This window comes from Helianthus annuus, chromosome 4, assembly GCF_002127325.2.
Source record: "Helianthus annuus cultivar XRQ/B chromosome 4, HanXRQr2.0-SUNRISE, whole genome shotgun sequence".
In the NCBI taxonomy this organism is placed as follows: domain Eukaryota; kingdom Viridiplantae; phylum Streptophyta; class Magnoliopsida; order Asterales; family Asteraceae; genus Helianthus; species Helianthus annuus.
The window spans coordinates 28,918,246-28,942,097 of NC_035436.2; the positions used below are offsets into that span (position 1 = coordinate 28,918,246).

At 35.2% G+C, this 23,852-nt stretch overlaps 2 protein-coding genes and 1 pseudogene across 5 annotated transcripts; all 3 read left to right on the forward strand.

Moving 5' to 3' along the window:
* Positions 1–1,901: 1,901 nt before the first annotated feature.
* On the forward strand, positions 1,902–2,938 carry LOC110934491 (annotated as a pseudogene).
* A 334-nt stretch (positions 2,939–3,272) lies between these two features.
* LOC110936021 lies at positions 3,273–22,791 on the forward strand. Of its 4 annotated transcripts, none has more exons than XM_022178368.2 (3): positions 3,273–3,578; positions 4,000–4,180; positions 4,827–5,382. In XM_022178368.2, the coding sequence occupies exons 2-3, from the start codon at positions 4,039–4,041 to the stop codon at positions 5,318–5,320; spliced, it is 636 nt and encodes a 211-aa protein (XP_022034060.1). In that variant the 5' UTR covers positions 3,273–3,578; positions 4,000–4,038; the 3' UTR covers positions 5,321–5,382. The 4 variants fall into 4 exon arrangements, with proteins under 4 accessions (XP_022034060.1, XP_022034062.1, XP_022034059.1 ...); XM_022178369.2 differs by lacking the exons at positions 3,273–3,578; positions 4,000–4,180; positions 4,827–5,382 and adding exons at positions 20,458–20,593; positions 20,705–20,885; positions 22,170–22,791; XM_022178370.2 differs by lacking the exons at positions 3,273–3,578; positions 4,827–5,382 and adding an exon at positions 22,170–22,751 and having other exon boundaries at positions 3,915–4,180.
* LOC110936020 (splicing factor YJU2-like) lies at positions 18,867–19,867 on the forward strand. Its single transcript, XM_035989132.1, has one exon. The coding sequence runs from the start codon at positions 18,956–18,958 to the stop codon at positions 19,736–19,738; it is 783 nt and encodes a 260-aa protein (XP_035845025.1). The 5' UTR covers positions 18,867–18,955; the 3' UTR covers positions 19,739–19,867.
* Positions 22,792–23,852: the final 1,061 nt, after the last annotated feature.

Sequence of the window (23,852 nt, forward strand, 5' to 3'; positions counted from 1 at the left end):
ACGTTCACGAACACAATCGAACGAACGAGACCTCTGTTCATATTCGTTCATTTAACTAATTGAACGAAATTTCTTGTTCATGTTCGTTCATTTATTAAACGAACGGACATAAACGAACTTCCCGCCGAACGGTTCACGGACTGTTCGCTGAACGTTCGGTTCGTTTACATCCCTACTCGTGGGCCAACTCAATGGTTAGGCCTTTGTTATTGCAATTGGATTTGAATAATCTCACATTTCTCAATTTGGCTGATAATAATCCCAACTCAGTTATATGCTGATAAATATCCGAATTGGTCCACTTTGCCGATAATAGTCTGCGTTAAAAATAGCTTAACGGAGTTAAGATTTTTTTCCGAATTACAAACCGATGTTTTAGGGCTTTTGATTAGAATACGAGTTTGATTGATGTAGAATTTACCTCGAAATATTGCTCCAAACGACGAAAATGGTGCTTCAATTCGGGTGTTTAAACTTCCGGTTAACAGAAATCAAGCCGTCTGGAGCATTGTTTCGCGGTAAGTTTTACATAAATCGACTCGTATCCTCATTCTAATCAAAATCCCTAAAACATCGGTTTGTAATTCGGAAAAAAAAAACTTAACTTCGTTAAGCTATTTTTAACGGCGGACTATTATCGGTCAAAAGTAGACCAGTTCGGATTATTATCAGCAAATAACTAGCAAATAACTGAGTTGAGATTATTATCGGCTAAATTAAGAAAGTTAAAATTATTTAAATTCAATTTGCCTAAACTATATATGATTTAACCCACATGTTTATCATTAATTAATTTTATCTTTCTTTTATAACTTGCATTCTGTAATGTAAAAAAACTAAATATTCACTTATGTTTACTTTTATTTTCTAAGAATATATATTCTTTTAAATGGAGTTGTATTTAAATTAATGTACGTTTTTTGTATCATAAATTTTTCCACCCTTAACACTATAAATTATATACACCTTTAATTCATTTATAATTTGTTATTTAATTTAATTTTTTCTGATAATTTATGTTCGTTAACTTTTAAAAAAATAGACAGTTGTATTACTTTTTTTCAGCATTCTGATATAAATTTTATTGTAATCAAAGTTGTATTCAAATTAATGTATGAATTCTAGTCGCTATAAACCAATTAATATCGAAATCCTTTTGATTTATCATGACGTTATTTTTTCCGATATATATTTTTATGGTATTTGGTTTTGACTTTCAATTCAATTGAGTCGCCACTAGTCGCGATCCACGGGGATAACCCACATGTTTATATTTATCGCTCTAAAAAACTTGTGAAAATTAACTCATATAACCAATTTGCTCGAGCAAATTATCATTTACATTAATTTTGGTCTAAAACACATTGGACCATGTGTAATGGGAGTTAGGGGGATGTGAAGAGGCTTGATAACGCCCTCAACACTATCCCTCTGGACGTTATACGAGCATGAAGAGAGATAGACGTTTCCAGTATAACGCCAAATGAAAAAAGGGGAAAAATGAAAAATAACGATTGAAAAGACATTAAGGGAATAAGAGAAGAAAATTGGAAAATAATGACTCAAAAGCCATTAAAAGGCATTAATCATTATACATTTTTTTAAAAGGGCGTTATGATACTGATGTGATAGAAAAAAACGCCTTAAGAAACATTAACCATTACGAATTTTCTTTAACTTATCACACAACCAAATTTTCTACTAACCATGAAAATAATAATATTCTCCTGATTTTAAATAAGTTGTATATTCGAATTGCAAGTCGGTGAAATTGCTTGTGGAACAAGTGTAATAATAAGAAAAATAGTATTTTAACAGATAAATTGTATATTCGAATTGCAAGTCGGTAAAATTGCTTGTGGAACAAGTGTTTAATAAAAAAAATAGTATTTTAACAGGGACATATCAAGTCGGAGTCACTTTCCAAACCCTAGTTGGATTATCTGTGCGTTTCCTTTTTCCGGCGATCTTAGCTTTTTGCGACGGTTTTCTCAGAGGTTTCCAACAGTTTGATCTGCAAACAAGAACGAAAATATGGGTGAAAGAAAGGTTATCAACAAGTATTATCCACCTGATTTTGATCCATCCAAGATTTCAAGAAACCGGAAACCTAAAAACCAACAAATCAACATCCGCATGATGCTTCCAATGACCATTCGTTGCGTCACATGTTACAATTATATTTACAAGGGTACGAAATTTATTTCACGTAAGGAAGATGTCATTGGTGAGACATACCTAGGAATTCCCATAGTCAGATTTTACTTAAATGCACCAAGTGTGCGGCCGAGATAATAATTAAGACGGACCCACGAAACGATGGTTATGTTATCGAAGCTGGAGCCACAGAAGCGAGGAGTATTGAGCCTCGGCAGGCTGAAGAAATACATGATCCAATGGAAGCTTTGGAGAGGCGGACTGCTGATGCGAATAGGGAAAGACATATCCTTCATACACTTGATGAATTGAGGTCTATGAAGGCGAGGCGGGCAGATGTAAGTGTGGATGCAATGCTTGAAGCGTTTAAGGGATCAAACGCGGTACAGCAGGAAAATACGCTTGAAGGAGAGGATGAAAATGTTATAAGATCTATTTTTCGAAGGTCGAACGAATTTGTACGAAGAATTGATGATGACGAGCTCGATGATGATATAACGAAGAAGAGGAAGGTTTCTAGAGAATTTTGTGATAAGCCAAAGGATTACTTGATGACAGTTGTTGGCAAAGCGAAAAAAAAGAGAAGAGGCGGGTGGGCGATTTGTTCTCAAGTCTTCAACAGTAAAGTTTTCTGTTTTGAAGAAATTTCCAAAAGCCTAATCAAATTTCCTTTACTTTTTTGGTTTTCTTGGTTTAGACTTGAGATCAATGGTCTTGTGGGAACTTAAGTGATTGGTTTTGTTATGCTATGCAGATTAATAATTAGATGAACTGTTTTGTCCTCTTTAATACTAGACATTATAAGTAAGTTTTGCAGATTAATTATTAGATGAACTGTTTTGAATTCAGTTAAGCGGTTTCACTAACCGGACAATGAATATCCCTAACTATAACGATATACAGTCATGCAAAAATAGTAATCAGTCACTATAGGGCAGAAGTTTTTTTTTATTAACCTAAATACCACATAACCTTGCATTTGCAGGGATTTGAACGCACAACATTTTTTAGAGACGAGCATCATATAACTATTGGGCACAAGTTGAAACTCAAATGTGTGGAAATTAGAAAGTGTGAAGATTTAAATAACTGCATAACATTTAACTCTCATAATTTCACACTATCTTTCGGCCTGAAAAGTGTGTCACAAGCCAAGCCCAAAGAAACTTAACTTGGGCTAAAAAAAAGTCCTTACCCATTTAACAGAGGGGTTTTTACATAGGCTGCTTTATATTTTATAATTTAACAGAAAAAGAACATTAATATTAATAAACAAATAAAAGAAAAAGAAAGACATAGTTCTTGAATTGGCTTCCTTGATGAGAAAGAAAAGGATGATCATCCCCTTGAAGATAATTCAAGCAACAAGTTTCAAAAACATCCAAGCAAACCTGTTAGAATTCATCAATTCTCAAGCAAAGGTAACTTCATTTTCAATTAATCTGTAAAGAGTTAATTACTGTTTTCGTCCCTGTGGTTTGTCAAAAATCACTATTTCAGTCCATTAGTTTAAAAATTGCGATTTCAGTCCCTGTGGTTTCACTTTCGTAACCATTTCAGTCCCTGTGGTTTCACTTTCGTAACCATTTCAATCCATTATTCTGTTAAGTACAGGGACTGAAATGGTTACGAGGTGGACTGAAATGGTTTCGAAAGTGAAACCACAGGGACCGAAATCGCAATTTTTAAACTAATGGACTGAAATAGTGATTTTTGACAAACCACAGGGACGAAAACAGTAATTAACTCATCTGTAAACAAATCCATACATATAAACATATGTTTGATTACTTGTAACAATAGAAGTATTTTTCATAGAACTTAATTATGGTATTCTAGTAGATATCGGAGGATCCAAAGGTCGATTAAGACGTGCATGGAATGACAACTAGACCGAGAGTTGATGGAGCTATTCCTAAACGCAAACATCGAGCCATCACTGGCTGTGATTACGAAAATTTCAAGCCTATTTATGAATGGATACAAGAAGATGATCATGACAGTCTTCTTGTTTATCTACCTGGTAAATGTTCTTGTTTTACTTGATCAAAATTGTTACAAATGTGTGTTTTTTTTTTAATTTATTCATTGAATTTTAAAAATTGTTACTCTAACCATACAACTTTAGAACTATTCAGAATCACCAAAATATTACTTTTTTTTTTCGCAATTACTAAAAGTAATTATTTTGGAAAATACATTGATTTAGTAATGATTTTCAAAGTAAAAATCCCAAACTAAATATGAAGTTTATATTTACTGTAACTTATGAGAGAATATTTAACCATATATGTTAAACCCTTACGTTGTGTGATTGATTTTTTTTCTTTCTTTTTTTTTTAATCTTTATTTGTGAAAAAGGGACGAACCAGGGAAATTTTATTAATCAAAAGAATAGAAAACTGATGGTTATATGCTAATAGCTCACCTAAAGACATTTTCCCATAGATACTAACCTCAAAAGTTAAAAAGGAAATCTTACATTGGGCCTAACAATTGGACTTTAAAAGCCCTATCCAATGTAATATGTGGTTGAGATTGAACCCATTATCTTGGTTATTCAAATTTTATAATGAGACTAGAATGCTCATCGTTTATTAAGGTCACGAATACAACATCTTGATATCAAACTTTTCGGTCATTAGGTTACCTCCATTTCTTTTTTGTAGGATTCTCGAAAGAGTTTATCAAGGTTACAATAGAAAATCCAAATATTCTTCACGTTCTTGGGCAACGTCTGATTCTAGGAAACAAATGGCATTGGTTTCATGAAGATTTCAAAGTTCCCGAAACTTGCAAAGTGAACGTAATTCGTGCCAAATTCGATGGCGGAATCCTCACCATTACCATACCTCACAAGATCATCAATCCACCCACCATCCAAGAACCCATGAAAAGAGAAACACAAGATACAAAATCAACAAAGCCCATTTCTTCAACTTTAGCTTCCACTATTCCATCACAGCCACCATTAAATAACCCTACAAAACCTAGCAATGAAAGTAAAAATGGTCACATGTCATTAGATCAAGCCATTGGAAGGATTAAAGACGAAAGAAAGGTGATAGTGAAGATGGGAGTGGTGGCAACGACGGTGGTGGCGGTAGCGTTGGTGGCAGTTGTGATTTATATGTTCCCTACTTTGTTGGAAATTCAAGTATAAGGAATTAAGTAAAAAAGTTATGAAATTTGCGAATGGTTCACATTATAAAATTTTATTGGTGCGGTTGGATTGTATAATTTTTAATTAAAACCGGAGTTTGAAGGAAACAAAATATAAAGGAATTGAAATTTGAAAGAATTAAAACCGAGGAAATTAGCTATTTGTATGCTTGGACAATGATATGCATGTTGCATTTGATAACATATCTTTGTCGACGATATACTAGAAATTACAGTTTCGTTAACTTTAGCTATTGGAATAGAGGTATGGTCTACCTACATTCTACATCTCAAACTCTATCAATAGCTTTGTTGTTAATGGGATTTTACTAGGTATCGTTGTTATCATATCTCTAACTTTAGCTAGCAGAAAATAAATGTTATAAATGTGGGTGACCGTAGCAAAGGGAAAACCTGGTGAGACCACCCATAGTGGGGGTTTTGTGGCGTTTTTTCCTTAGAAAAGCCCAACAACGCCACATAACCGCCCCCGGGGGCGTTTTTTTTTTTTTTTTTTGAAAAAAAATGGAGGAGCGTGCTTTTTTAAATGCCTTCTTCTTTTTTTTTGGCAATAACATTTTTTTGATGGTTTTTTTTTTATTTTTTATTTAATATAATGCCCCACAATGCCCACATACTGACTGGACCGCCACATGGCGTAAAATACCCAAAGGTCTTCCCACTCTCACTACACATGATCATAGTTAGAGATGGGCATAATACCCGGTTCCAAACCCGAACCCATAGAACCGGCCCGGAACCGGTTCCAGGTCCAACCCGATATATAGGAGAACCGGGTCCAGGTTCAGAAAAACCCGGAGGTTCTTACCCGGTTCCATATTTTTCGATAATAAACGAGTCCTACCCGGTTCTCAAACCGTACCCGGTTAATAACCGTAACCGGTTCTTTTAGTACCCGGTTCTTTCGTACTCGGTAAAAAGTTACCGTTAGAACCGGTTACTAGCCGTTAGGATCAATTTTGGGGGTTGCAAAACGCATTAAATGCCAAATATTACCGTTGGAACCGGTTACTATCCGTTGGAATAGGCCACTAGCCGTTGTACCAAGTTACTAGCCGTTAGAACCGATTCCTATAAATTGTTTTCAAATTTCATTTGTTTAACTCACCAACTCCTATCATTTTCGTCTACTTCTTGAAAAACTTTTCTACAATGGGTTCAAAGAACTCTAAAACCACAAATTCTCCATCCGTCAATAATGTTCCTCAAGCTCAAACCGCTCCATATGTTGTTGGAACATTATCACATAGTCGCAATATGGAAGTATGGTGCAATTGAGACTTAGTAGAAATGAGTGACGGTTCGCGAAAGGCCCAATGCAAACATTGTGGCGCCTTGTTAAGCAAGGACTCTAATTCCACGTTAACGAAACATGCTAAAAAGTATTGTAAAGCTTTAAAAGATTTGACACCCGGTCAAGTTCAACTCTCAAAAGATGGTACGATATTCCGCTATGAACAAAAGAAAGCTCGTGATAGGATGGCGAAGTTGGTGATTCAAAAAGCGTTGTCATTTGGACACTTCGACGACCCCAATCTTACTGACGACGGTCCAAGCTTCCACGGTAGCTTCGGAAAGTGTCTTTTCTCTTAGTGGTAGGGTATTATCCATTCGAAGAACAAGACTAACATCGGAATCGCTAGAGATGGCAATTTTCCTGAAGGATCATTGGATGTCGTTGACCGTGTTCAATATAAAACGAGTCCGAATAACTTTTCTCTACTTTTAATTAGAGACTGAATAACTTGCATTTACGAATGAATTTAGTAAACAAGTTGCATTTTGTTACTGGTGTAGCAATGAGTCACCTGCTCAACATGTAAGAAGTCATCTTTTTGGCCAATTTTTGAAAATATATAATATATATTCTTTATTTGTAGTTTTACTAAAGAACCATTAGTTTTATACTTGAAGTTACCAAAATACCCTTTTAGTTAACAAACAATTTGGATGAAGTTAGAGGCGGGGAGCAAAATTGAAAAAAAAAAACATAGTAAACTATTGGAGGAAAATGGCTATTTTTAAATGACTGGGGCAAAACTGTTAAAACGACCAAACCACAATGAGCAAAATAGAAGTTTACTCTGTAAAAAGTAAAAAAAGTAAGTAGATTACAATTAAAACTAGAAGCATCATTTTTAGCATAGAGGGCAAAATTTTCATCACCTAGCTCATCAGGTAAGCTACTCCAGTCAACAAATCCTTGGGTGAAAAAACATTGTTGATCTGGTTGAACCACTGCTGGTGTAGCTTGTTGAGGTGCAACTTGTTGCACCTGAACCTGTGGAGCTGTGGCCTGGACATACTGTATTTGAGGAACAGTGGTTTGGACATAGTGAACAGGAACAGGGGTTGCAAGGTGTGCATAATGAGAAGTGTTTACATGAGCAACAGGGGTATATTGGGAATAATGCACAGTGGTTTGGTTATTTTGTGGTCTTGGGCTAGGGCTAGGATGGGTAATGATTGGTCCACTGGCTTAACTCCTGCACTCTCTAGCAAAATGGCCTAACCTATTACACTTGTAGCATTTTATCTTTGATTTACCCCACTTTCAAGTTCCCATGTAACCCTGAAAATTTTCTCCCTGTCCTTTTGTAAAACTTGCTGGTTCTAACACTCAGCAGTGCAAGTTGGTGCAATATGTCCATTTCCTCTAAATCAGTTGGATCAACATGCTGGAGATCATTGAGTTCAAAGCACAGATTGTCAGAATTCTGGTTTTCTCCATTAGCTGTAAAAGCATAATTGGATGAGTAAGAATCAGAGTTGTTAAAAGCTCCACCAGCTGTTATGTCAATGTAATGATCATAACCCTGATCCTTACTACTACCAGATTCTTCCTGACCCAAAAGAGCTGTGTTGCCAAATGAATAGTCATCTGCAACCTTCCCAGACTCTTGCAACTGCTTTTTCTTGTTCAACTCCCTTTCATAGGTCAGGAGTCTATCATGAAGCTGGGTTAGGGTCAGATCTTTGAACCCAACTGAATTCTTGGTTACAAAAGCAATTGTATTCCATTTTCCAGGAAGTGACCTGAGAAACCTACCATTTTGTGTTGCATTAGAAAATTCAACCTTAACAAGTTTTAGTTCACTTATAAGACAGCTAAATCGCTCAAACTGTTGTGTTAATGATTCACCCTTAATGTGACAAAAGGTTTCATACTGTTGGTTCAAATTTCCCTGTTATTTTCAATTACTTCTTTAGTCCACCCAAACTGTTCCTTAAGTGCATCCCACAATTCCTTGGCACTGTTACAATGTAACAGCCCAGCATAGATCTCATTTGGTAGTGCAGATGCAACGATGCCAAATGCCTTGGCATCCAGTTCAATTTTCTGAAAATCCTTGTCAGTATAGTTCTCAATTTTCTTAGGAACCATGACTTTTAGATCCTTAGCACTCGGCACCATTGGAACATGTGGTCCAAAGATAACCGACTTCCAACATCCAGTATTCTGTTGAGCTAGGATGTGACCCATCCTTCGCTCCCAGATGTTGAATTCAGATCTGACCAACATAGGTGGTTTGAAGAGTGAACCAATGTTATTATTATTGTTATCCTGTGATTGTGACGTCATTTTGGTTGTTTTTCAGGCACTGAATAATCAACTTTATACGTGATTATATCTTACTCTGTTTTACAACTAAAACCGAACAATCGAGAGTATTAATGAAATTGAGCTAAACTTTTACATCAAAATGATTGTTAGATCAAGTTTGACTGTCCGAGCTCTGATACCAATGGTTAGGATCTGAGTTTCTTATGATTGTGTTTGTTTAACAAAAATGAAGATGAAACAGAGATAGTTGCAGCGGAAATATATGGAATAAACTTTCAACACACAATCAAAGAGAGAATAAGTTTAAGCAAACATGCTTGACATGAAATCAAATGATTGTATTTATTACAATAGTCAATTACACAGCATACATGCACATAATCTCCCCCTCAGCCTGAGCTCACAGTGATTGTTCGTACAAAATGACTTGGTGATGAAGAGAGCTAATAGAACATTACAGGGTACTGTTCTATTTATAGTACAGAACAACCACTGAGCATCTTTTGGCTGACGTCACCATGAAAGTGACATCTAACCTCCTAACAACCTCTAACTACTGACTATTACACCACTGATGACTAAACAACTGATTACAAATATATTACAAAGAATAAACTAAAACTACTGCTTCTTCATTCCACTGCTATAGCTCTAGTAGTGCTTTGTGTCTTCAGCAGTACTTGAACCATATCAGAAGATTGAGCATCAGTGCTTTATCTTCAACAGTCTTTAGGGATCAGCAGTTGTTGTGAAGGGTAGTACTTAGAGGTCATTAGATGTTAGGGCCACATTCAAGGGGAAAGATCTGATGCAAAGAACTGCTTATTGTGAATCCACTGATCTGATCCAGTTTTGGCTTTATCAACTGTTCCTTTGTAGGGTTCAATCCCAACAAGAACACTATCATACTTTTGCTTAAGAAAAACAAAAACGATAGAAAAACAACAATTTTAAACTGGGGGAAAAATAAAAATTACACCGAGTCAAACAATTAAAACAAAACACTACTATAGTTTTGTGAAAAAAAAACTAAAACGATGGCATTACTGTAATTTTACACTGAGGTCAAAATCATAATTTGACTGGAAAAGCAAAGGAAAACGATGGCAAAAATGTAAATTTAGATTGAGGGTAAAATTGTTATTTGGGTGGGTGGGAAAAATAAAACTAATGGCAAAACTGTAAATTTAAACGGGTCAAAAATGTAATTTTGAATCGAGGGCAAAATGGTAATTTTTAGTTGGGGGCGAAAGCATAATTTTATTTTGAACTGGGGGTAAAAACGTAATTTTGAACTGATAACAAAATTGAAATTTTAAAGCGTGGAAAAAATCGTAAATTGGTTGGGCCAATGGGGGAGTGCCAGGCAGCTTCCTGACACTATTCCCTCATCTTGTGTCTGTAGTTATACACTGGGGGCAAAATCGTAATTTTACTGGGAAAACAAACAAAAACGATGACAAAAATGTAAATTTAAATTGAGGGAAAATGGTAATTTAGCTAGGAGCTGTTGGTGCAGTCATTTGTCGTCTTCGTCTTATGTCGAGTCTCGGGTTCGTTGCGGTATGGAACAAGAATGATGTCATCATTCTTGATGATGACATCATCCTTGTGACATCATCCATTGCATCATCATCACATGAAAAGTCTACAATGTACACGTGAAAGTCAAGATGCATGAAGACTTCAAATGATAAAGGTCCAATAGGAGGTTGTCATGAGGAGGTCCAATTAAAATGCATGTTGACCGTTTGAAAGTATTGTTGTCCGTTTGAGAGTAGTGGTCGTTTGAAACCCTTCAATTTGAAGGTAACCGTTTGAAAGGTTGTTGACCGTTTGAAGGATTTCAAACGGTAGGGTCTGTCTAGTATATATAAGGTTCAAACGGATTCATTTGTAACTCTCTGATTTCCGACGGCGAAGCTCCGTCGAAGTGTCTTTGTACTGTAAAGCTGTTACAAGATCAATAAAAAGACAATTAATAGTGAATCCAAGCTAAACGAAGACCAAATCAATGTATTCCTCCTCTGTTCGGTCTGAGCGCTCTTCTGATCGACTCGTCAGGTCGTTTCACGATCCTACAAGTGGTATCAGAGCTCAGGAGGAAGAGTTCTTACCGTTTAGCTCGTTTTCGCTAGCAAATTCTGATCTTCTACACCTTCTTTCAAAAGTTGATACTTTTCACGGTTAAAAATGGCTGATTTTCACATATAACATACATAACAATGTTTTAACCAATCCTTGAAAATATCGGTTTAAAATTAGACGTAAAACGGGTAAAAATGACTTGAAAACTGGGTTCCGTTTGAACGAGGCTTAGCATTCCGTTTGAAATATGCTTCCAATCATTTGAAAACTGCTCTTTCGTTTGAAAAACAGGATCCTATCATTTGAAACAGTCATTCCATTTGAAGTTACCGTTTGAAAAATCACTTCTGTTTGAAGTCATCGTTTGAAAAATGGTTTCCGTTTGAAACAGTGGTTTATGTCCGATTGAAAAATTATCGTTTGAAATACACCGTTTGAAAAATGCGTTGAAGTGTGTGAACCGATTGAAGGTCCAATTATATTCACATAAAATTGATGTTGTCAGCCCACTAAGTGTCAAGGCCCAATCACAAAAAGGAATTAAAGAGTTGTGTCAGTTCATGTAAATTGTTTGGTGGATGCTTATGAATGTTAAACGTCATCAGATCATGTGTATTGAAGTATAGTTGTCGGCCATCAAGTTTGTTTGTACACCTTATTTTTATACTTGGTCCAATCAACCAAAAGTGCATGTGATCATTAAATATTGATTGACGGCTTAGTGGTGCATGTGGTATTGTGGATTAATAGGTCAAATCAATGTGAGTCACATATAGGTTCAATCACAGTTTGCCGATTTGCATGTGAAGTTGCGGCTCAATCTTTATTCAACTACAACTGATGTTATCAACTTAGTAGAGTTGTTGGCTTAGTGAGTTGTGTACAGCCCATGTGATTGGACCATATAATCGGCCCAATTATCAGTTACTTCTAAACGAGGTCCAATCAAAGAATTTTAAAAGTTACTTTTGTTGGCCATTTATATTTGAAGAAGAAAAATTACAAAGTGATTAAGTGGGCTTGGATCAAAGCTTTTGGGCCGAAAATTTTAGATATTGAGCTGGTGGTTTCATTTGAATTGAGGTTTTGAAATTGGGATACAAACGGTTAGCGTGTCTCGTGAAAAGTGAATTTGAGAAACTTTGAAGATCAAAACATGGAGTTTGAGGAATTGTTGGCATATGTGTATCATGAATCTCAACAGTATTTTCCGATAAAGCAAGAAGGAGAAACAGTCTCAGCAAAAGAAGTTGTTGAAAAAGTTCTGATTTTTGATCATTCGTCTGATGAAGAAAGTGACAATTATGAAGAGGAAATCCGGAAGTTTGAATATTTTAAACAACAACTTCCATCTGATCAACGTAGTGGAAAGTTATTTTATGCCGATAAAATTGAAAAATTGAAAGAAAAACAAGATGCAAAAAGAAAGATTCAAAAGGCAGTCATTGTTAAAGAAAAGATCAGAGCTGAGAAGATTGAACAAGTTCCATCGGTCAAGATTGAGAAAGTAGAATCTGAAAAACCTGTATCTGTGAATCCTGAATCAGAGTTAAAGAAAGAGATTGCAGAAAACGCACCTATCTTTGATCATTCATCGGAAGAAGGAGCTTTAATGGCTGAAGAATCGGTGAAGAATGAAACAGGTTGCTCAAAATGTGACAACTTCAAGACTGAGAATGACAAACTCTTGAAAGATGCGGAGAGTTTGACATCTGAAGTCAAGAAGTTGAACAATGAGAAACAAACTGATGAAAAACAGATTCTGGTTTTGCAGGGAAATTGTGAGAAACTGAAAGTTGAAAATGACAAACTGTTAAGTAATTTGAACAGTTTGACTTTTGAAAACAAGAAGTTGAAAGAAAAAGACTTTGAAAGCAAAAAGAAATCTTCAGAAAATGAAGATTTCTGGATAAAACTGGAGAACAAAAATTTGAAAACAAATGAAACAAAATTTCAAGAACAGTAAAAGTTTTGGACAATGAAAAATCTGTTCTTGAAAACATTAAAATTGAAAATGAAAAAATTATCAAGTCTCATCTTGAAAGAATATCTCAGCTTGAAAATGAAGCTGAGAATTCAAGGAACAAAATTGATGAACTTGAAAAGAAATTGAAAGGTTTTGTGACATCATCTGAGTTTTTGAATATCCCCTGTCCAAAACCTATCAATTCAGTTCCAATAAGTGACGATGTCACAAACTTTGACAATGTCAAAGTTGAAGATTGTGATGAGAAATCTGATGATGAAAATGAAAACGTTGAAAAACAAAAATTGTTTTTGAAATTAAAGGAAAAGTTTCAGAAAACTGTTCTGCAATCAACTGAAAAAGGTGAATGCTCTAAGCAAAAACCCTTGAAGAAGAAAGTGGAACAGAAACAAAAAATTAAAAATGATAAAAATGTTCAAAAAGATAATAAAAGTTCATCAGATCGATCATCCAATCGCAATGAAAAACTACAAAAAGTAAAAAATGAAAACTCAAAAATTGTTGGTAATAAGTGGTGCAGGTCGGACCACAGTGCTCAAAAGTCAAATCCAGCAAACTTGAGGAAGGAATATCACCAAGCCAAACAATGCCATGATCTGAGCATTTGGTGTGAAAAAGGTGGTACATGGTACGATAACAGAGTGTGTTACCGATGCGGTTATCAAGGACACATTGCTGTTAACTGCCAGAGTTGGAGCTATGAGATGAGAAGATGCTATAACTGTCAAATTAGAGGTCACATTGCCAGAAATTGCCCAAGGAAATCAAGTGAAAGATTGAGGGTTAATTCTCAGAAATTGGGAAAGATTCCAGTCACTGTCAAGCCAAAAGAACTGAAAGTTCAAGAACCAAAAGTCCAAAAACCAAAAGTTCAAGAACCTAAAGTTCAAGAAAAGAAAGTAAAGCTTTCTCAAGGGCAAAAAGACAGACTGCGAAAGAAGAGGAAGAAGGCGAGAGAATATCTAGAGAAGATTTTGTCCTCGGGTTCATCCGTTGGTAAGAATAAGAGTTCTGATGAATCGATTTCCTCGATTGCAAAGTCAAGCAAGACGAATTTATCAGATACAAATCTGAGGACGAAAGAAGAAATGAAGAAAGAGAAAATGGTCGGCGATGAATCTGATGTGTCAAAGTCAGACAAGCCACCTTCAGGCGATGAATCTGACGTGTCAAAGTGAGACAAGCCACCTTCAGGCGATGAATCTGGCTCATCAAAGTCAGACAAGCCATGTGCAGGTAATGATTCTGGTTCGTTAAAGCCAGAAGAGCCTGGTGTTGAGGTAAAAAAGGAGAATTCGGGTTTAACAATGGATGATGCAAATTTTCCACCATTGTTGAACAAGAATTCGAAATCACCCAAGGATCGTCAGGCTTGGGTGAATCTGTTTAAATAGAAAAACCTGACTTGCCGGAGCTCCCAGGTTGGTAAGCGTGGAGCATGTATCGGCATCTTTCTTAAAATTTTATTCGTTAACGTCATTCATTAAAAAGGTAAAAGATTTGTTTGTGATTGATTCAAGTGGTTCAGATTTTGAATCAGATCAATCTTACAAGTGGTTAATCAAGGTCATTAAATTGAACTTGAGTTAACTACATGATTTGATCCCCAGAATCTACAAATGATTGGTAAACAAACTAAGTTTTCCGGAAAAACCATTTTGATTAAAACAAACTTAAGTGTTTTGAAATCATAATGGGAAAATAGTTTGTTGTGAGGGGGAGTTCTGATTGTTTACGCCATGTGGATGGCGAATCGAAGTAATTCGATATCATGTTGTCAAGTTTTGTACAGTTCGTTTCAAATTTTCCTAGAAAATCAAAATTGAAACATATTTTGATTTTAGGGGGAGTAAAAATTTTAAAAAAATTAGAAAATTTGAAAATGTCAAAAACATTGAAAAATTAAAAATGAGTTTTTGGTGTGAATAGGGGAAATAATAGTACATCAGCTAGACTGGCACATCAGCTAGACTGGCACAGTACGCTAAAGATTTTTAATGTATAAATGCAATTAAGCAGTCTCGCTAAAGATGTGTCGGTAGGTTTTCATAGAATTAGTAGATCAGTTTGGGATATAAACATAAATTTCACTTGCGTCTATGTGGGGAACACCTCCAAGATATATAGGTAACCCCTGAAATCCTGTTTGAAGGGTCCCGTATTCTGAGATACTAGGTCTTTATGCTCAGTGATATCTGGGGTATTATCCCGGGACTTCTGCTGTATGGAAATACTGACCTAGTCCCCGGATAATACTTTCTGCAAAAAGCTTTGAAATACAAGCTCGCCCTCAGCAATCTGATTAAACATTAAAATTGATAATCTTTGCTGTTGTAATAAAAGATCCTCTAAAGGGGACCCACCAAAAGTCGAAGCCGTCATCTCTCTGCGTATACGGAAGTATCGACCTGAGCTCTCACGGCCCTCGCACATTACCCCTTAACAGATATCAGCTGTGGTATACTCACCTGTAAGACTGAATACTGGGGTCTGGATACGGGAGTATATACTGAGGTGGGACACATGTAGATGTTTTAAGTTCTAAAACACTAAATCTGTATCCCGAACGAGTTGAACATTTTGTGAGAATTTAAGTGGATCAATATATCGACAATCAACGCGAACTGTTTAAAAGCTTAAAATGAATTAACAGCTTAACGGTGCTAGTGTCTAGTCAGCAGCTGATATGATCCTCTTGCACGAACTCACAAAAATATGATTGTACATATTTAATTTCTGCATTTAATTTTTACATTTATGTTTCATATTTTGAAAATCCAAAAAGATTTTCGACAACTGATGTTGGAGAGCTGGTTCAAAATCTCAAAGGCTAAACATGATGAACAGATGGTTTGGTTAAATTGGTTTGAAATGTTTAATCAAATTTTGGAAAGTTTAAAAGTTGTTAAATTTTAAATGTGAAAAATTCTTAAATGTTAAGTTGGTTCATTAAGTTGAATCACAACTTTGTTGATTTGTAATAGAATGTGTGAGATGTGTAGGTTTCTGATCCTGCTGCTATGGAAAGTCAGGAGATACATCAGAACCTGAGATGATCTTAAACAGAGATAAAGCTAGGATTTGATCTCAAGGTGATAGCTAATTCCAGATAGCGATCCCATCAATCATGATGAAAGGGGGAGTCTGACGAGGCTAGAGCCAAAGAGAAGATCCTGGTATTTGCTAAGAAAGAAAAGAGATTGATAAAGGCTGAAGATGTGAAGACTCGACACTTAAGACTCGTCAACATCTGAGGGGGAGTCTGTTGGTGCAGTCATTTGTCGTCTTCGTCTTATGTCGAGTCTCGGGTTCGTTGCGGTATGGAACAAGAATGATGTCATCATTCTTGATGATGACATCATCCTTGTGACATCATCCATTGCATCATCATCACATGAAAAGTCTACAATGTACACGTGAAAGTCAAGATGCATGAAGACTTCAAATGATAAAGGTCCAATAGGAGGTTGTCATGAGGAGGTCCAATTAGAATGCATGTTGACCGTTTGAAAGTATTGTTGTCCGTTTGAGAGTAGTGGTCGTTTGAAACCCTTCAGTTTGAAGGTAACCGTTTGAAAGGTTGTTGACCGTTTGAAGGATTTCAAACGGTAGGGTCTGTCTAGTATATATAGGGTTCAAACGGATTCATTTGTAACTCTCTGATTTCCGACGGCGAAGCTCCGTCGAAGTGTCTTTGTACTGTAAAGCTGTTACAAGATCAATAAAAAGACAATTAATAGTGAATCCAAGCTAAACGAAGACCAAATCAATGTATTCCGCCTCTGGTTCGGTCTGAGCGCTCTTCTGATCGACTCGTCAGGTCGTTTCACGATCCTACAGGAGGAACAAAACAAAACAAAACTAATGGCGAAACTATAAATTTAAACGGGGCAAAATCGTAATTTTGAACCGAGGGCAAAATTGTAATTTTTAACTGGGGCAAAAGCATAATTTTATTTTGAAGTGCAGGTAAAAACATAATTTTAAAGTTTAAACTGATGGAAAAATCATAATTTTAAAGCAAGAACAAAATCGTAATTTAATTTGGCCTAAACAAGGTGAAGTACTGTTTACCAAATTTCATAAATGTTATAGAGTTAATTAATGAAATCAATTAAGTAATAAAACAATGAAATAATAAAAAATATAAATAATATTATAAAAAGATTTGTGTACTGTTCAATGTTCAATGGAAGTTTGGTTTAATATATATATATATATAATAATAATAATAATAATTTACATGAATTTAGTTAATTTAATAGTTTTATTTTATTTCTGTTGAATTATTAATTATTATACTAATTTTTACATTTGACATATAGGTGGCGTTGGCAAGATAGCCAGATTAGGCGGGATGGGTAACGGGTCAATATATACTTGGTTTCAAAAGGTAATCTTTGGTACAAATTGAGTTGGGTTGACTCAAAACGTTGTCCTTTTAGAATCTTTAATAGATAGACAATTTTGATTAAGTGATTAAGTATGTATTCTATAATATTACACTTTAGTATGTTATGACCCATTTCGTTTTCAATTAAACTCTTTGACTTTTACCATTGACCTGATAAGGATAAAGAGTCGAATGTCGATATCCTAAATTTTCGATTTCTTATATCATTTGATTATACTTATTATTCTGAAATTTATGTCAATCAACCATATGCATATTTTGAGAGATTTAGGGGTTAGGACAATGAAGTTGATGACAAACATGCTAAATATAGTGGGCTCAAGGGCTCGATTGACTCACATTCTTTACTTACCCTCATCATGTTTATATAATACTTTTTATTGGATGACATATGATGTTTATGACCATTTTGGTGATAATTTTGATACAATAATGGATGTTATAACATAAAGATTCAACGAAAAAAAATAATTGATGTAAGTTTAGAGAACTCATTTCGGCCATGGCTTCAACTCATATCTTTTATTTGACTATTTATATTTTGCATTGTATATATATTTTTGAAACTGACATGTTAGTTTGTACAATATGATAAGAAATGTTATATGCTAATTATATAGCATTAAGAGATTCCTTGACGGGAATTTGTTCCGTATTAGTTCTGTTTGTATTTGTACTGGCACTTGCGATAGCAATCGAGAGGAAAAAAAAAAAAAAAAATAGGTAGTGATATGTCCAAAAGTAGGAATGAGCATTTGGTGGCCGGTACTGAACCGGTATATTCGGTACCGGTACCAATTTTCCCCATTTTTTGGTACCGATACTTTTGGTACCGGTTCGGTACAGAATGGGTGTCACGCTTATCCCTTTCCAAAAGATATTGATATGTGTTGACATTGTTAAATAATGTAATTTACTTTGAGACCAATCGTGTAACACACGGGTACTTGAAACAACACGTCTTCTCTCATGTTGTATGTTGCTTAATAAAGGGTAAAAACACGAGATGGAGTCAAAGTCTAACTACTAATACTTGACAACAACGGCAAACCTACATATAAAACAACTAATGTGGTTTATAAGGAGATTTTCAACAAATTGTGATCGTTGCATTGTTCATGTATTTCCATTTGTCGTTGTACTCTAATATATTCGTTTGTGTTTTAACGTGTATAAAATCATAATATTTATGACAACGATGATAATGAAGAAATTTTCTTTTACCAATCCGTGAAGCTTGTGGGTTCTTAAACTAGTAAGTTGTATATTCGAATTGCAAGTCGGTGAAATTGCTTGTGGAACAAGTGTTTAATAATAAAAAAAATAGTATTTTAATAGATGAGTTGTATATTCGAATTGCAAGTCGGTGATTTTGCTTGTGGAACAATTCAGTGTTTAATAATAAAAGAAATAGTATATTACAAGGGACGTATGAAGTCAGAGTCACTTTCCAAACCCTGGTTTTATTATCTGTGCGTTTCCCCTTTCCGGCGATCTTAGCTTTTTGACAGTTTTCTCAAAGGTTTCCAACAGAGTTTGATCTGCAAACAAGAAGGAAAATATGGGTGAAAGAAAGGTTATCAACAAGTATTATCCTCCGGATTTTGATCCATCCAAGATTTTAAGAAACCGGAAACCTAAAAACCAACAAATCAACATCCGCATGATGCTTCCAATGACCATTCGCTGCCTCACATGTTACAATTATATTTACAAGGGTACGAAATTTAATTCACGTAAGGAGGATGTCATTGGTGAGACATACCTAGGAATTCCCATAGTCAGATTTTACTTAAAGTGCACTAAGTGTGCGGCCGAGATAATAATCAAGACGGACCCACGAAACGATGGTTATGTTATCGAGGCTGGAGCCACAGCCGCGAGGAATATTGAGCCTCAGCAGGCTGAAGAAATACATGATCCAATGGAAGGTTTGGAGAGGCGGGCTGCTGATGCGAATAGAGAGAGACATATCCTTCATACACTTGATGAATTGAGGTCTATGAAGGCGAGGCGGGCAGATGTAAGTGTGGATGCAATGCTTGAAGCGTTTAAGGGATCAAACGCGGTACAGCAGGAAAATACGCTTGAAGGAGAGGATGAAAATGTTATAAGATCTATTTTTCGAAGGTCGAAAGAATTTGTACGAAGAATTGATGATGACGAGCTCGATGATGATATAACGAAGAAGAGGAAGGTTTCTAGAGAATTTTGTGATAAGCCAAAGGATTACTTGATGACAGTTGTTGGCAAAGCGAAAAAAAGAGAAGAGGCGGGTGGGCGAATTGTTCTCAAGTCTTCAACAGTAAAGTTTTCTGTTGTGAAGAAATTACCAAAAGCCTAATCAAATTTCCTTTACTTTTTTGGTTTTCTTTGTTTAGACTTTAGATCAATGGTCTTGTGGGAACTTAAGTGAATGGTTTTGTTATGCTATGCAGATTAATAATTAGATGAACTGTTTTGTCCTCTTTAATACTAGACAGTTATAAGTAAGTTTTGCAGATTAACTATTAGATGAACTGTTTTGAATACAGTTAAGCGGTTTCACTAACCGGACAATGAAGTTTTTTATTAACCTAACTATAACGATATACAGTCGTGCAAAAATAGTAATCAGTCACAATAGGGCAGAAGTTTTTTATTAACCTAAATACCATATAACCTTAGCGTTTGCAGGGATTTGAACGTGCAACATTTTTTTAGAGACGAGCATCATATAAATTCGGCAGAAATTGAAACTCAAATGTGTGGAAATTAGAAAGTGTGAAGATCTAAATAACTGTATAACATTTAACTCTCATAATTTCACACTGTCTTACATAAATAGATTTTAACTCTCATAATTTCACACTATCTTAGATAAATAGATATTTCCAAGGATATACAAAACTGATACATTAATCTATCTTTGGGCCTGACAAGTGTCTAACAAGCCCAGCCCAAAGAAACTTTACTTGGGCTGAAAAAGTCCTTAACCATTTAACAAAGGGGTTTTAACTTTACATATGCTGCTTTATATTTTATAATTTAACTGAAAAAGAGCGTTAATAAACAAATGAAAGGCAAAGCAAGACATAGTTCTTGAACTGGCTTCCTTGATGAGAAAGAAAAGGATGATCATCACCTTGAAGTAATTCAAGCAACAAGTTTCAAAAACATCCAAGCTAACCTGTTAGAATTCATCAATTCTCAAGCAAAGGTAACTTCATTTTCAATTTATCTGTAAACAAATCCATACATATAACATATGTTTGTTTACTTGTAACAATAGAAGTACTTTTCATAGAACTTAATTATGGTATTCTAGTAGATATCGGAGGATCCAAAGGTCGATTAAGACGTGCATGGAATGACAACGAGACCGAGAGTTGATGGAGCTAATCCCAAACGCAAACATCGAGCCATTGCTGGCCGTGTTTACGAAAACTTCAAGCCTATTTATGAATGGATACAAGAAGATGATCATGACAGTCTTGTTGTTTATCTACCTGGTAAATGTTCTTGTTTTACTTGATCAAAATTGTAACAAATCGTGTTTTTTTTTTTAATTTATTCATTGAATTTTAAAAATTGTTACTCTAACCATCCAACTTTAGGACTATTCAAATTCACCAAAATATTACTTTTTTTTCGCAATTACTATTACTAAAAGTAATTATTTTGGAAAATACATTGATTTAGTAATGATTTTTAAAGTTAAAATCCCAAACTAGTTTATATTTACTATAACTTATGAGAGAACTTTTAAGACCAGGTGTAATGGTACACATGAATCATACCCTCATTCATGGGAGTTGTGCGCCATGTGCCAGTCCAGTCAGCAATGGAGTATTATGGGACGTTTTTCTAAAATGAGGTAGTGGGGATGTGGGCATTGTAGGACATTATGTTAAAGGGATGTTAAACAATTAAATTAAAAAAAAAAACCATCAAAAAAATCTTATTGGCCAAACAAAAAGGAGATTAATTGTGATTGGCCAAAACAAAATGAACCAGGCGTGAAAAAAAGAACGCCAAAACAATTTTTTTTTGGAAATAACGCCCATGGGGGTGGTTGGCAGCGTTTTGGGGAAAAAACGCTCAAAAACCCCCACTACGGGTGGTTTAACCATGTATGTTAAACCCTTACGTGACTTGTGTGATTGAGATTTTTTTTAAGAGTTAATTATTGTTTCGTCCTTATGATTTGTCAAAAATCACTGTTTCAGTCCATTAGTTTTAAAAATTACGATTTCAGTCCCTGTGGTTTCACTTTCGTAACCATTTCAGTCCACCTCGTAACCATTTCAGTCCCTGTACTTAACAGAATAATGGATTGAAATAGTTACGAAAGTGAAACCACAGGGACTGAAATCGCTATTTTTAAACTAATGAACTGAAATAGTGATTTTTGACAAACCAAAGAGATGAAAATAGTAAGTAACTCTTTTTTTAATGTATATTTGTGAAAAGGGACGAACCAAGATAATTTTATTAATAGAAAGAATAGAAAAATGATGATGGTTATACGCTGATAGCCCACATAAGGACATGGACATTTTCTCATAGATACTAACCCCAAAAGTTAAAAAGGAAATCTAACATTGGGCCTAAAAATTGGGCTTTAAAACCCTATCCAATTTATTACGTGGTTGAGATTGAACCCACTATCTTGGTTATTCAAATTTTATAATGAGACTTGAATGCTCATCGTTTATTATAATAAACGGACACCAATGCAACATCTTGATACCAAACTTTTCGGTCATTAGTTACCTCCATTTGTTTTTTTTTAGGATTCTCAAAGGAGTTTATCAAGGTTACAATAGAAAATCCAAATATTCTTCACGTTCTTGGGCAACGTCTTATTCCAGGAAACAAATGGCATTGGTTTCATGAAGATTTCGAAGTTCCCGAAACTTGCAAAGTGAACGTAATTCGTGCCAAATTCGATGGTGGAATCCTCTCCATTACCATGCCTCACAAGATCATCAATCCACCCACCATTCAAGAACCCATGAAAAGAGAAGCACAGGATACAAAATCAACAAAGCCCATTTCTTCAACTTTAGCTTCCACTATTCCATCACAACCACCATTAAATAACCCTACAAAACCTAGCAATGAAAGTAAAAATGGTCACATGTCATTAGATCAAGCCATGGGAAGGATTAAAGACGAAACAAAGGTGATAGTGAAGATGGGAGTGGTAGCAACGATGGTGGTGGCGGTGGTAGTTGGGATTTATATGTTTCCTACTATGTTGGAAATTCAAGTATAGGGAATTAAGTAAAAAGTTGTGAAATTTGCGAATGGTTCACATTATAAAATTTATTGGTACGTTTGGATTGTATAATCTTTAAGTGAAACCGGAGTTTGAAGGAATTAGAATATAAAGAAATTGAAATTTGAAAGAAACTAAACCGAGGAAATTAGCTATTTGTATGCGTGGACAATGATATTCATGTTGCTTCTGATAACATATCTTTGTCGACGATATATTAGAAATTACAGTTTTGTTAACTTTAGCTATTGGGATAAAGGTATGGTCTACCTAAATTCTATATCTCAAACTCTATCAATAGCTTGGCTATTAATGGGATTTTACTAGGTATCATTGTTGTCGTATCTTTAACTTTGGCTAGCTGAAAATAAAATGTTATGAATGGGGGCGACCGTAGCAAGAGAAAACCTGGTTATTAGTCAAAAAATTATTGGGCCTTCGTTGGTAATGACCCATTGATCATAGTTTTCTTATTGGGCTCTAACAAAACAAAATCCAATATACTTCTACTGGGTTAAGCAGATCACAAGAAGTCAACTACACGCTTCTATTTTTGGGCTCGGCAAATTGTTTTTAGGGATTAATTTAGATATTTATTTTTCTTTATTATATTTTTAGGGATTAATAAAGTCATGCTTCTCTACTCTTTGTTCTGTGAGCAAGCATCGCAGTCCCTGACTGTCACCTCATCCACATAGTATAAGCCACGTCGTTCAATGACACGCCCAATTATCTTTCCTGATGTCCTGTAAGATGCAAAAATGAGGATGCATTAGAACTGTGCAATTGAGTTCCTTTGTAACATGACTTATTGATAACAATTTTTGTGTTAATGAAGGAACATATAAACAATTTGAACGTCTCAGATTGGGAGATATTTCGACAGTACCTCCTCCCTTTACTAAAGCATTTTTTCCATTTGCAGGTTGTGGGTTCTGTTTGATTTCTTTGTAGAGACGAAGTGGTACGTCATCGTATCAGTAGCTCCACAATCAAAAATCCAAGAACTGACTTGATCACTGTTTTTCTGTGTTGTTAAATAGGCTTCCCCACTTGTTAACGAATAGTCTTTCAACAACTCATAGAATGTGTGATTAACCATTCTCAAACAGTTTTTCCTTTTTCAAAAATAGTCTATTTTTTCTTTTTCCTTTTTCTGATTTTTTTAAACGTAAATACGTTGTCTATAACGTTA